General features: G+C 42.0%; 1 protein-coding gene across 5 annotated transcripts in view; it reads left to right on the forward strand.

The window, feature by feature from the left end:
- rptor (regulatory associated protein of MTOR, complex 1) overlaps positions 1-13,249 on the forward strand; it is a 232,561-nt gene that overhangs the window by 128,428 nt on the left and 90,884 nt on the right. For all 5 annotated transcript variants that reach the window (XM_036000319.1, XM_036000320.1, XM_036000322.1 and 2 more), the window contains exons 9-10: positions 4,786-4,886; positions 7,081-7,225. In XM_036000319.1, the coding sequence (XP_035856212.1) occupies positions 4,786-4,886; positions 7,081-7,225 (246 nt within the window). The remainder of the gene's footprint in view (positions 1-4,785; positions 4,887-7,080; positions 7,226-13,249) is intronic.

Raw genomic sequence — 13,249 nt, forward strand, 5'->3', positions numbered from 1 at the left:
GGGAAGCAAAAAATGGTATCGGACCATCTCTATTTCAAATGCGCGATCGGATCTCACTTCCCCGCTCTTTATGCAAATAAACACGTACATCATTTCCGTTTGTTGAGTTAGTTGTGTAGGCAGTCCTTAACATTGTGAGATAGGGCAAGGCCTTGGCAGAGGTCTGGACTCTCTGAGTGCCCTTGTAGTTCTAGGTTGTTGTGTATCACATTAATGTTGGTAGCTTGTTATAGCTTGTTGAATGGAGAAGCCGTGAAATGCCAAGATTTTCCTTCATTTTGTTTGTTTCGAGTTGGAGTAGAAAAAAGACTGTTGCTGGACAGGTTTCAAGCTCTTTGTCAGACAACTTTTTTGGTGAAATCTGACCTTTCTACTTGCAGAAAAGAGAATAAAATGTGTAAAACAAGAAATGATTACGCGTTACAATTCTTTCGATGGATGACACAAGCCTTTTTTCCGTCTGTTCAACAATTCATCCATCAACAGTATCTGTCCATCCGTTCACACCAATACACCGTCCTTATCCCTCCTCAAATATATTACTCTGGATACTGAGCAAGGATTTGAACTGCTGAGTGTTCATCCTTAGTGCTGACTTGCCAAACACCTTTGGCAAGCACTCAAAGTGCTCTTTAGCTGGCTGGCCCTCATGGTTATACAGTAGGCTTTTTACTGCCAGGAGCTTCACAGCAGCTATTATTTGTCACTTAGAGGTGGAAATAGGAGGTTTAGGGCACGAAGAGGTCAGACTCTGTGTGTAGTTAGAAGTCATTTATCGGGCTACTGATCGACTTTACGTGGCCGCTGCCAGACTTTGGTGCTCATTATACATTGTAAAAGTCTTACCTAATTGTTCAACGTTAAGCAAGTTATGTATTAATATATAGCAGCATAGTGTCAGTTATTGTTAGATAATGTATACAACTATTTGTAACATTTCAGTGCTCCAGTGCACCAACTAATGATAATAAAACGACAGTAGAAGCAAAATGTTTGGCAGAATTGGAATAAAACCATTGAATGAATGGAACAAATTTTTTTTATTTTATTTTTTTAACCCAATCATGCCAATCCCACTTGGTGTGTAGCCAAAGCTCTGTATTGGCCATTGGTGGGCGTGTTTCACAATGCGATCTAGGCTCACCTTCTTGGATTGACAGCCAAAGATTTCACAATGTTTCTCCAACTGGGACAGCCAAAAATCACACACTGCCAGGTACCTAAACATCCATATAATGCTCATTTTCAGGTTCATAATTGTATTTTGAGTTTCTACCAGAACACGTTTACATGCTTTAATGTTAAAAAAAAAACAAAAAAAACCATGACTTTTCGCATACACATTTTACAATATGGGACCTTTAAACTATGACCTGGTGGACCACTGCAGGTCTTTAGCATTTTGAGTTAGTTTTAGAGGTAAAGAGAGTGAGCAAGCACACAGAGATCTCCACCGATTAGGGAATCCCTCCTACCAGACAATGCCTATCCCCTAGTCTTCTGTAGTCTCACACATACAAACACATCCTGCTTGCATGCTAAGAGTTGTAAAAGTGCTTAGAAGCACGGACTTTAATTCATTTTCACATTATTGTTATAATCACTATATTTGTTCAGTAATTTAAAGCATATACATCCGCCCTTTTGGGGGATAGAAAACAGAAGATCCTATAGATGTCACATCTTTGTCAAATATGTATACATTTATTTATTGTCAAACAAACGTTTGTTTTAAAGACATGTCTGTTTATTTTGTGACCTTGCCTGAACCTGAGCGTTCACGATATATACCCCCCCCCCCCCCCCCCTTATGCTTATCTGGACATACATATTTGATTGAATCACAATCGTTGGGGTAAGTGTTGTCTGTAAATAATCAACCTGTTAATAGCAAACTGTATGATCTATAGGCTGAGATTTAGTTGGAGACGACTTTAGTCTGATGCTACGACTGTTACTGTATACCTAGCACCCTCCCACTTAAGCTAACGTTAGCTATCCATCAGTAGTAACTGGCACCAGCATCATTTAACGATTAACCAAACTGATTAAACTGAATATTCTCGTATCTTATAAGCCTCAAATCTCAGTGTGAAAGTCTTGATTAAAGGGGAACTATGCAGTTGTTTTAGCTTAATTTACTGAACAGCTTCGGAGTCATTGGAATGGTTATATGACTTTTTTTCGAGTTGAATGGTGGTCATCTCGCTTCCCCCTAGCGCCTGTGGGCGGAAAAACCACCCTTGCAACTTTTGCGTCAGGAAGAATGGCGTGATATCAGGTCTCGCGATGTAACAAATTGCTTCACGGCACTGCACACATACACGCCCATTCAGGAACCGGCTAACAAGGTAGCGATGGAGTTTTTCACACTATCGTCATGGCTGAGCTGGCAAAAAAGAAGCAGAAAGCTAGGAAAGCATTGTCGGAGGAACAGAGAAAGAGGAAACGGCAGACTGACCGAGCGAGGAGTCAGACACGAGTAAACACAGGAGCTGTCAAATACCTATTCTGAAGCTGTAGGGGGAGCTCTATAGAGAAACCTGCCAGCAAAAAGCGAAGAAAACAGCGAAGAAATGGCCAAAACTACATAGCGCCTTTTTAACCCGCTACACAACAGTATTTTTCTGTTTCTCTCCTGATGTGACGATGTGCGATTCTTTCCCCAGGAAAAAAGGGAGCCTTTGCAGGTCTGGTCTATAGCTTGGAGCCAAAGCCCATCTATCATGATATTTTTAAGGACATAGCAGGGAAACAAATTGGAGATCAGAGTTTTGGGATAAATTTTTGGTGCAACGAACAGCTACACAGCAACTCTTCAGCATAGGTTGTTTGAAGTAAAAGTTTGGCGATATGTTCAACTTCCTCTGTTTGCGCTGTTGCTATGCAGGAAGCAAGATTGTTTCCTAGAAAGGGGCGTGGTGATGAGAAGCCTCCTCTGGATGACGCAATGCCATTCTGATGTATCCTCCCTTTTTCTTTACTCACACACAAATGACTGACTTGCTCACAATAACTGTAATATGTGTGAGCCAGCTAGTGTTTGCCCTCATCCTGCCGTCTTCTCTCCCAGCTTTGCATATTGTTCATTAAAAGGCAGACACTTAGGTTTGGTAAAGGTAATTTTCGCAGCTTTGCTACAGTGATTACTGTCGTGTCGTCTTGGGCCCTTTCTGAAAGAGATTTCAGAGATTTGCTCTCATTTCCACGGTGCTCCCACTCTCCCCATCACACATATAGTACCAGACTATGAGTGGAGGGGTCCTGTAAAAACGGATGTATGTTGTCTGGGGTAACACATGTGTTTCCTCTAACACATTATAGATGCACAGCTGTGCGGACACTAGAGGTGTTGAAATTAATCAAATAATCGATGCATCGAATCGTGGACATGGACGATGCTGCATTGATAATCGGCCGGGCCATAATCGATTATTTCTCTTTACAGTTTAATGTATGCCTAACAACCTTTCTGTTTACATATTCTGTTATGTTTTGCACATTCAGGAAGTGCCATGTGCTCAGTGCTGTAGTTTTACGTATCCAATTTATTTAGTATTAGAGCTCTGCAGAATGTTTTGTTTTTGAAGCTTGAAAAGCTATGAATTAAATATCCTATATGGCTTTAATAGAAAAATGTATTTGACGCATCGTGATGCATCGAGATATCGAATCGCTGACATGATAATCGTAATCGAATCGGGAGATCAGGGAAGATTCACACCTCTAGTGGACACTGTACTGTAGTCATGCCCACTTAACACGTAGCAGTGTTTCAGTACTTCTGAAATCCTCAGACAACTGCTGAATGTTAGATTTTCTGTAATGAGATCTCAGTCACTGATGTTCCTTCACTACAGTCAAGAAAACCCATTTATTCTCCAACGAAATATAGAAAAATCACTTTTAATACACTACTGCTCCTACAAGTACGGTGGGTCTACACATGGGACTTGGTGATGACAATGACACATTGTAACAAACTGTATTACACTATTGACACATTACATGAAGAATAATCACATAGAAAAAAACAATAACTAACTAGACTACCGTGAATACCGTGGGGTTTTTAATTGATAACAAGCTGCATCTCAATTGTGATACTGAGATGATTTGTAAGAAGGGCCAGCAACATTTCTTCTGCCTCTGGAAATTGTCTCAGTTCCATGTTGACAACACCCTCATGATCCTATTTTATAGGACGAATGGGGGAAACTGTGGGATCCTGACAGTAATCTACGATATGTCCAACATTACGTGTGCAGCAAGCATTTTGTTACCAAGTCAAATGTAAGTTTTAGGCTAACTATATGTCTGTAAGTTAAGCTAACACACATAGACATTGTTAGCTTAGTGTCAGGATCCAACAGTCTCCCCGTATTACCCGATGCGCTCTGTCTCTGTGCAGCTATTAGGCCACAAACTCTGTGCTCAGCTTTTATCAATACATTTAAAAATGTATTTTAAATGTGTTTAATTCCTTAATTGAGTATAATGTAACCTGTGGGGAAACAAATGCGATACATTCTCTCCCTGCTTGTGCCTGATGTTGCTCTGTGTCTCAGCTCTCGGCCTACAGTATCTCTTGACATGAATATTCCAACTTGCACTTGTGGTTGGTCTCTCTGAGTAAGAGCCTGAGTGCCTGTAAATGTAAATGTCTTCAGATGTGTTGTGATAATAGTACTGAACAGTTGCCATTCTGTGCTCTGAGTCAACTGCGGGACATGCTTTGAGCGTGGCTGACACACTGCCATCTGTGTTATGCTGTGTGTGGTGCAGGATCCCTGGCAGGCTCAATGACAGACGCACCCCCCTCGGAGAGCTCAACTGGATCTTCACAGCCATCACCGACACCATCGCCTGGAATGTGCTGCCTAGAGGTGAGGCTTTGCATACGCAGACCAAACTTCAAATGAATCATTGAATCAAATGTCACCATTGTTTTTCCACAGTTACCAATCTGGCAGAATCATTGCAGTTAACTTAAAGTGCTCATATTATGCTTTTTGGCCTTTCCCCTTTCCTTTATTGTGTTATATATCTTTTTGTGCATGTTATAGGTTTACAAAGTGAAAAAGCCCAAAGTCCACCCCAAAGGGACTTACCATCTCCAACAGAAAACACTGTTCACAAACTGCTCCAAACAGCTCTATTGTAGTCCAGCCTTTACTTCGATGACGAATCACTTTGTAACACACGTTATAATGCTCGCGTAGCTGGTAGCGTGGCACTCCCTCATGCTCTGCAACTGACAAGCTAGCAGTACTTAATGCGCATGTGCGACTTCCCAACAAAGATGGAACAGAAGTGCGATGTCTCACTCTGTAGCTAAAACAGAGAGCTCAACACACAGGGTGAAAAGAGGAGCTGCTGCAATGTGTAGTACAACAAATATATGGTGTTTTCTGAAAATTGAACCACATGAACCTATTCTCGTACAACCTCTAAATACAATTATGAACCTGAAAATGAGCATAATATGAGCACTTTAAACGATAGGGGTCTTACTTTTGTCATTTTGACCATCAGTTCCATCAGTTATGATAACATTGTACTCACTAAGTGATGAAATTCGGAACATGATGACATTGCTAAAAAGAAGTCCACAAGTGCCACCAGTCAACCATTCGCTAACAATGCAGCAACAGTAACTAGGCACAGCAGGGTCACGTTCAGCCCTGACAAAACGTAGCAAACCGTTTATTTAAACTGAAACAGGTGCGTTGAACACCCTGCTGTGTGGGCAAGCACACTTCCTTTTTATTACCACGTGTTTACATACACAGCGCTATTGATTGGGTATCACCTGTGACACAGCCACCAAACGAGAGAAAACATAACCAAAAGCCCGTTGCATACCGCTTGACACCGTTCCAAGGAAACATGGCGTTCAACCCGGAAACTGTAGCAAAACGGTGCACAGCGTTTTGAGATTGGACATGCCCCAGGTCTAGGGTTAGGGTTTGAAGGGTAGCGTCTCTCTTTTTTGCCTTTCCATAACCAAAACACTGGAGAAAACGTGCAAGGAATGACACACTAAAGTTTTGAAACCGTTAAAAAAAAAAACTATGTGTCTAGCCAATGATGAAAAATGAAATGAGCTGCATGTTTCCTCTCACATGGAGCCCAAATTAGGGCACTAATAAAAACAGTAGTGAAGCATCAGCAATACTAAAACTTTAAGGACATCCCCAGTGGTTGAAAATAGTAAAGATGTTGATATAAAACGCCAGAACTGCAGTGCGTGCAGGTTAGCTCCTCCAAATGGAGATTAATTGTGTTTGGAGTGTCTTGCACAGCAACTGGGGGATATCATTGCAACCGTAATTTTGCAGGCGCAAGAGCAAGTATGCCCACACGTACAGACTCGAGCAAACCTCGGCATTGTGACGACACATACGCACTCGCACACACCGCCACTTACCAATCACCCACAGGCTCAGCTTGCCCAGGTGAAAATACTCACTCTCATACTCTTATTTTACAGTGTTTACATGTAACAGTTATCTTTTGCATGCAGCACACACTCAGACTCCCGTGAGACATACTGTATCCTAGCTAGAATAGAAACGTGACAATGCTGACGGCTGCCAAAGCCGTTTAAACCCTCGGGGCTCTACTGTTAATAAAGCAGCCCACATCAGAGAGAATCCTTGTAATTAAGGCGCGGCACACTTAATCCACACACACACACACACACACACACACACTGTATCACTACCTCACACAAACAAGGGCATCACGGGATTGAGAATTGCCTGGCCCCATTAAAGTGAATTAGTGAATACATTAATGAGCTGATGACCAATCACTTTAGTCTGCATATCAGGCTCCTCTATATCTCTCTATATCCTCTGTATTCTGTAAGCATATACACAAGCTACCCTGTTTTTCTCCTTAGTGGCCACTTTGCTTTGATTAAACTTCTTTCTTTCACCCAGTTCGATTTTCATTCACTCACTCAGCGGGACATTTTCTTTACTTATTGTCCTAGTCTTTTTTTTTTTTTCCTTCAGTGTCTCATGTCTCTTTTTGACGTGATGGATCATTTCTGTTCTGTCTTTCTGTCCTTAGATTTGTTCCAGAAGTTGTTTCGTCAGGACCTGCTGGTGGCCAGTTTGTTCCGCAATTTCCTGTTAGCAGAGAGGATAATGAGGTCGTACAACTGTACACCGGTCAGCAGTCCCCGTCTGCCCCCTACATACATGCACGCCATGTGGTAAGACACACACACACACACACACACACACACACACACACACAAACACAAACACAAACTAAGCTCAGGGTGTTATTTATGGTGTGGTATGTATTTGTATTGAAATATTGACTCCAAATGGTTACCTTTAAACAGCCATTGAGAGACAAAAGAAATGCATTGAACTTGGTCACGTATGCGCAAATGGCGGGGCTGTAAATCTGGAAGAGAGGACTGTGAGTTTTTTCAGTGTGTCTAGCGATTGTTGCCGTAAATCTAAGACAATAAAGTGTGTTCAGTCGGGTGGAGAGGACAGCAAGGTAGTGTTATTTTTAGCGGTTCCTACTGTAATTCTAAGCCAAAAAGTGTGCCTGTCCGTCGGGTACAGAGCTCTGCATGAGCATGGGCTTCTATGACTGTCAATGTAGCCAGCATCTAACGTTAGCTAACGTTACTCCGCTGTGCTGTGGAGTAATGTCTGACTATGTGAGACAAACGTCTAGCAACATTGTTGTGTGTGCTCCAGTCTCAGCCTGGCAACCAACGTGAACTTCGAGTCTGGGGAGGAGGGGGCGGGGGAGACGACGCTCTCCAGTATTTTGAATGTGTACTGCAGTAACTATTTTAAACACTAGCTGTCAGTATTACATATTGCACCTTAAAGTGGACTTGGTGTTACCACTTGTAAAATGCGATGTGAGAACTTGTATGTTAAATTTTCCCTTTTTATAGAATATTCTCACACGTGAGCTGAATTTAAAGTCACATCAAGAAAGAAGAAAAACACATGAGAGCTTTTAGATCCAAATCTGAACTTGTAAGTTGAAATTTTCCCTCATAGAAAATATTCACACAGCCGTGTTCTGAATGTGAAGTTACAGAAAACAAACATCACAAATGTATAGATTCATGTGTAGGGTTGCTATCGCCGGATGAGGGTCAACAACTTTGTCTGGCTCATTTCCTGTTCCAGGATTAATGTAAAAATATGTCAAAAGTGGTGCATCAGCCCTTTAAATACACAAGCCATTGTATTAAGTGACATTTTACAGTACCCATATTTTAAGCCAAATTTATCATACAAAACAAACTAAATTAAATGCTTTAACTCTCCCAACTTGTCAAAGGAAATGCCACCAAGGAGGTGTGAGCCAAAACACGTATGGTTTTCAGTTGCTTAAACAGCATATGCATACACCTCGTTCATGCTGAGTATATATTCCATGGTTTATGTATCTCAGTTATTTCTCTACAGCATTCCTCATAGCAGAGGCAGAGATTGCAGTGTCTTCACTGACAACAGCCTCAAACAAAAAAAAAATATCTTTCTTTGTATTGTTAAACAACACAAATCTACTGAAGCCCTGAAAGGCAAGGTGGAATTAAAAAAAAAGTATTTCCGGACATCGTCGGCCAAAACCTAAGTTTAACTCCTATGTACTGTACAAATTAAACTTAGGTTTTGGCCAATAGTATGTCCTACGTAGGAGATACTATCTGGTACGTGTGAGATAAACCTTTATCTTAATTAGGCTGTTCTCTCGTTGAGGGTGAGAAAGCCGTACTGAAGCGCTTAGTGCATGATACAGAGGAAAGAGAAAAAAAGATTTCTTTTCTTCCGTACAAATCTTAAGAGTTTAAGAGTGTTGTCCCTTATACTCACATAGCTTGAGACAGACGTTGTTGCAGTGTTTTACAATGTTCTACCATCTTCCTGATTAGTCCTCCCATGTATTCTCATTACTAGAACTGTATACAGAGGTGCTGAAAAACAGTCATTGACTTTCCATGCTCCTCCACACTGTGTAAGAAACATTACCTCATCATCTATCTCCCTTTACTTACACAAATACCGCTCCTACTATCTGTTGTTTCTCTTCTTGGTCTTCTATAAATGCCTCCCTCCATCTCTCCCACTCATTATCTGGCCTGTGTAAAAAGGAAAAAAAAAGAGAAAGCTCTCTCACTCTCTTTGCCTCGAGAAGTGACTTGTTGTGTAACACCCTGGCATCACTTGTTATAAAGAACACTGCTCCTTGCTCGTTGAGCAAGCAATAGTCTTTCTTCCACCCTCGTAGTCATTATTTTAGATTGTGGGTATATTGCACTGTTTACCGCCAAAGAAATTGGGATGTGCACTTTGTTTTTTCACAGCAGCACATGCGGTATTGAGGAGGACGGGGATAACGACAGAGCGGTGTTTTAAGAGTGTGGGAAACAAGACTGAGGGAACGATAAAAAATGGAAGTGCCAGAGATAAAAGAAAAATAAAAGTTTGGATCAGCATAGATTGGCGGGGGAAGAACGATGGAGAGGGGGGGAATTAAGCAATTTGGGGTCTCGTTGATCGATGTTGGTGCCCGGACACAAACAGCAATTGTTATTCAGATGGAGCACAATAGGGGAGCGCAGATAAACCCGAGGTTGATTACTCCCCTGTGGGCAGTTAAAGTGTGGCTCTGCGCCTACTTTATTTGTGTGTTTGTGAGTGCGCGTCGCTGCACAGCTCTGTGCAGGCAACAAGGGGATAAAAAAGAGCCTAGTCAGCCGCCAACTGGTCCCCCACGCTCCTCTGTTGTCGGCTGTCCCCTCATCTTACACACCATGCACACACACACACACACACACACACACACACAGGAACGGACAGGTTTTGGTGATGAGTTATTCATTCGTATTGGCAGGCATCATCCGAGTTAATGCTGTCATCTCAAGCGGTGCGGCAGCCTCGTCCCTGCGAGTGTGTCTTCGCTGATTAAACGGCTCTAGCTGCTTGTTTTCTCACCGTTGGATTACATAAACACCAGCGGGGATGGGTGCTTGTTGGCAACATTTCTACACAGTTTCCAATTTCAGTACTTCAAGTTACGAAACCTTAAAAAAAAACTACCTTTTATGATACTGTCTTGTTCAAGGAAAGCACATTTGGAGATGTTGTTTGTATGAGTGGCCTTTATTTGTGTCATCTTGATTATGCCCGTTTTTGTCTCAAATGCTTCTATAAATTACAGAACGATGTAAAGGCTTATTGTACGATTTCATTATTCCACTGCTTCCTTTTATCTGTCGATACCTTGAGGTGACCTAAAAATGTTCCTTAATACAAAATAAGAAAAAGATAAGATCATTATTAAACACCCAGCTCCTCCCTCAACTGTTCAGTCTCTTAACAATTATTCAAAAGAAAAACACGCTGAAAGAGAACAAACAGATAATACCAAAGGAACAAAGTAATAATGAGTCTCAAAAAGGAACTGAAGAGCTTATATATAATCAAATTCAGATGAGTAAGACAACATTATTCCAACACAGGCATTTCACAAGGCTGGGCACGGAACCAGCAGCCATACGAGTTAATAGTACATACTAGAGGATGGATACCCGAACCGAGCCCGTCGGGACCCGGCGGTACCCGACGGGCTGGGCCGGGATTGGACAGATATTTAGAAATGATGTTCGGGTCGGGCTCAGTCACATCAGCGCGATAAGACATTGAACATTTTAAATTTTAAAAAAGCTTATTATGTAGATGCGCGCCTGTGTTAACGTGCGCTTGTTGCCCCGTGTGCGCTGATGCGCTCATCTGTTGACATTTCCGAATGCCTTCCTACAGTTGCTTAATAAAAGCGGGCTTTCCACACAAACAAACATACATGTGTGATCAGTATGAGAAAAAAACAAGATTTTAACTGTGTCTGGCTCTTTTCGGGCTTGGACATAAATATCTTAATGCCTGTCGGGCTCGGGCAGGGTTCGGTTACTGCTCTGTCGGACGCAGGCCGGAATCAGACAGAAAAATGCGGCCCGATCCGCCCTCTAGTACATATAGTGGCACCTCTACTTCATCACGAAGACAGCTCCAAGTAGATGACGTTCTGAAAAAAAAAACTAAAGTCAAGTGTGATTGAGCGAGAATGAGGTTTCCATAGAATGGAATTAATTTGCTAAGCAGCAATCAATCCAGAGATAACACAGTATAATAGGGTTGAAGGCACAACAAACAGCTGAGACATTTAAATCTGACACCATGTCATTTTTGCTAATCAGCCTTGAGCAAGGATTGGAAAAGTACAACCATCAAACCCTAGCATGTTTTATTCCCACACAATAAACCTACCAAAGGGTTACTGGTTCCAGTCTGTACATAACTTTTTACTCTCGATTAACAAATACCACTTGGAACTCCAGTAAACTGGTATGTTATTGATTTGAAGCCAATGATGATGATAAGCAAATATGTTAAAGAAAACAGAAATCATTCACAAAATGCTACACTAGGGATGTCCCCAATACCATTTTCGGGCCTACTCGCTTCGACTTCAACCTCTTGTTCATAATAATTAAAGCTATAGTGCGTAGTTTTTGTCGCCCCCATGAGGAATTCTAAGTAATGACAACAATTCTGTCGGTGCATCCACATGACACCAGCCTTCTGTGATCGCGCTTCAGGTGTGAAACCTTCCCCGGACCATGGTCCGGACCAAACGGACTGAAATTTTGTCCGACCAAATGAGGAAGTCTCGGTCCGGTCTGACTTTCAGACCAAGTACAGGAATCTCTGGCAGGATATCTTTGTGTTATAAGACCGGGGATGCTCCTTTAAGGAATAGCTCAGTTCTTATTGTCTAGGCTACATAAGAGAGTGTGTGACAGTGAATGTGCTCAGAGCAGACAGCTGTCGGCTATCAGAGCTGAGAAGACATCAGCAGTTTACTTGTTAAGTGGTAGTAAATGTACAGTGTAGGTTCCCATTTGTCTCTTTGAAAGTTCCCGTGTCTTGCTTCTTAACATCGCAAGAAAACAAAAAGAGCCGCGGCAGTAGGGAGGAGCCGCAGTCACTTGAAAAAATTCCGACAGAGAGAGGATACGAGATACCAATCAATTAGAAAGTATCTAGAGACACAGCTCACGTATGTGATGACGGCAGGATGTAGTTTTGTCACGTATAGGTCTTTAGTGCTCTCGCATAACTGCAGTGTGAAACCAAAACTTACCGGATCAAATGCTAAAACATGAACCTTGGAATCCATTGCATACGTTTCGGTTCAACCAGTGCGTACAGCGATCTGAATTTCACATGGTCTAATCCTTCTGAAGTCAGGCCTTTTTATGGCAGCAGAAACTTTGCAGAATGAGTAACACCTGTTCTTAATATTGCAGTAATGTCTGTTTTGTTGTTGTATGTTTTCGCCTGCTGCAGCGACAGCTGAATTCATAATTTCTCCCATTTAGCCCAAAGTTGTACCAGCTGACATGAATGCTGGAATTCATTCCCCGTTTGTTGACTTTTCAAACAATTTAAAAGTGGTTGATGGAGCAAACTTATCGCCTAGTTTTTCCAATTAGACAGCAATGCTTTTTCAGCCACGTGCTGTACTATTGATGTTTACATCACGGCAGTGGATTCATTGTACCTTGAACGCTGTGCTGTTGAAAGGGTCTATTATCTATGTCTATTATATTCCTCCCAGCTTATGGGAAAAGCTGTTTAAGCAGCAGAAATATTTTAGCATCACACTACATGGCAGTGCATCTACCGGGAACATGACCTCTAACTCATGCTAATTGAGAGGGAAAAGCCCCATCGAGGCCCTGAGCTCAGTTTTCTGCAAGAAAAAGGAGCTGGGAAAAAGTGGAAGGAAACAGAGACAGACAGAAAGAATAGAGAAGCTGCGATAAGGTTTGATGGGAGTTGCACAACACCATGAATTAGATATGATGACCATGAGAGAGCGTTGGTGTTTAGGAAGGGATTAAAGGCTCCTTGCTGCCCTCTCCGGGACCTCGGGCTGGGAATTTAAAGAGCTGTGTGTGCACAGGGAAGATGCGAGGGAGAAAACGTAAGCTGAGGAGAATGACAATAAGAGTGAGTGGTAGTGAGGAAAGCAAAATTAATGACTTAGGCAGTGGTTCTCAAAGTGGGGTCCTTGAAGGGGTTCCAGGGGGTCACCAACAAAAAGGGGAATCATTTATTTTCACTACAATTTCATCCATAAGTAACACAATGACAGATTGTATGACTGTTTTGCTCATGGGTTTCATTCA

Source organism: Sander lucioperca, chromosome 4 (genome assembly GCF_008315115.2).
Source record: "Sander lucioperca isolate FBNREF2018 chromosome 4, SLUC_FBN_1.2, whole genome shotgun sequence".
Classification (NCBI taxonomy): Eukaryota; Metazoa; Chordata; class Actinopteri; order Perciformes; family Percidae; genus Sander; species Sander lucioperca.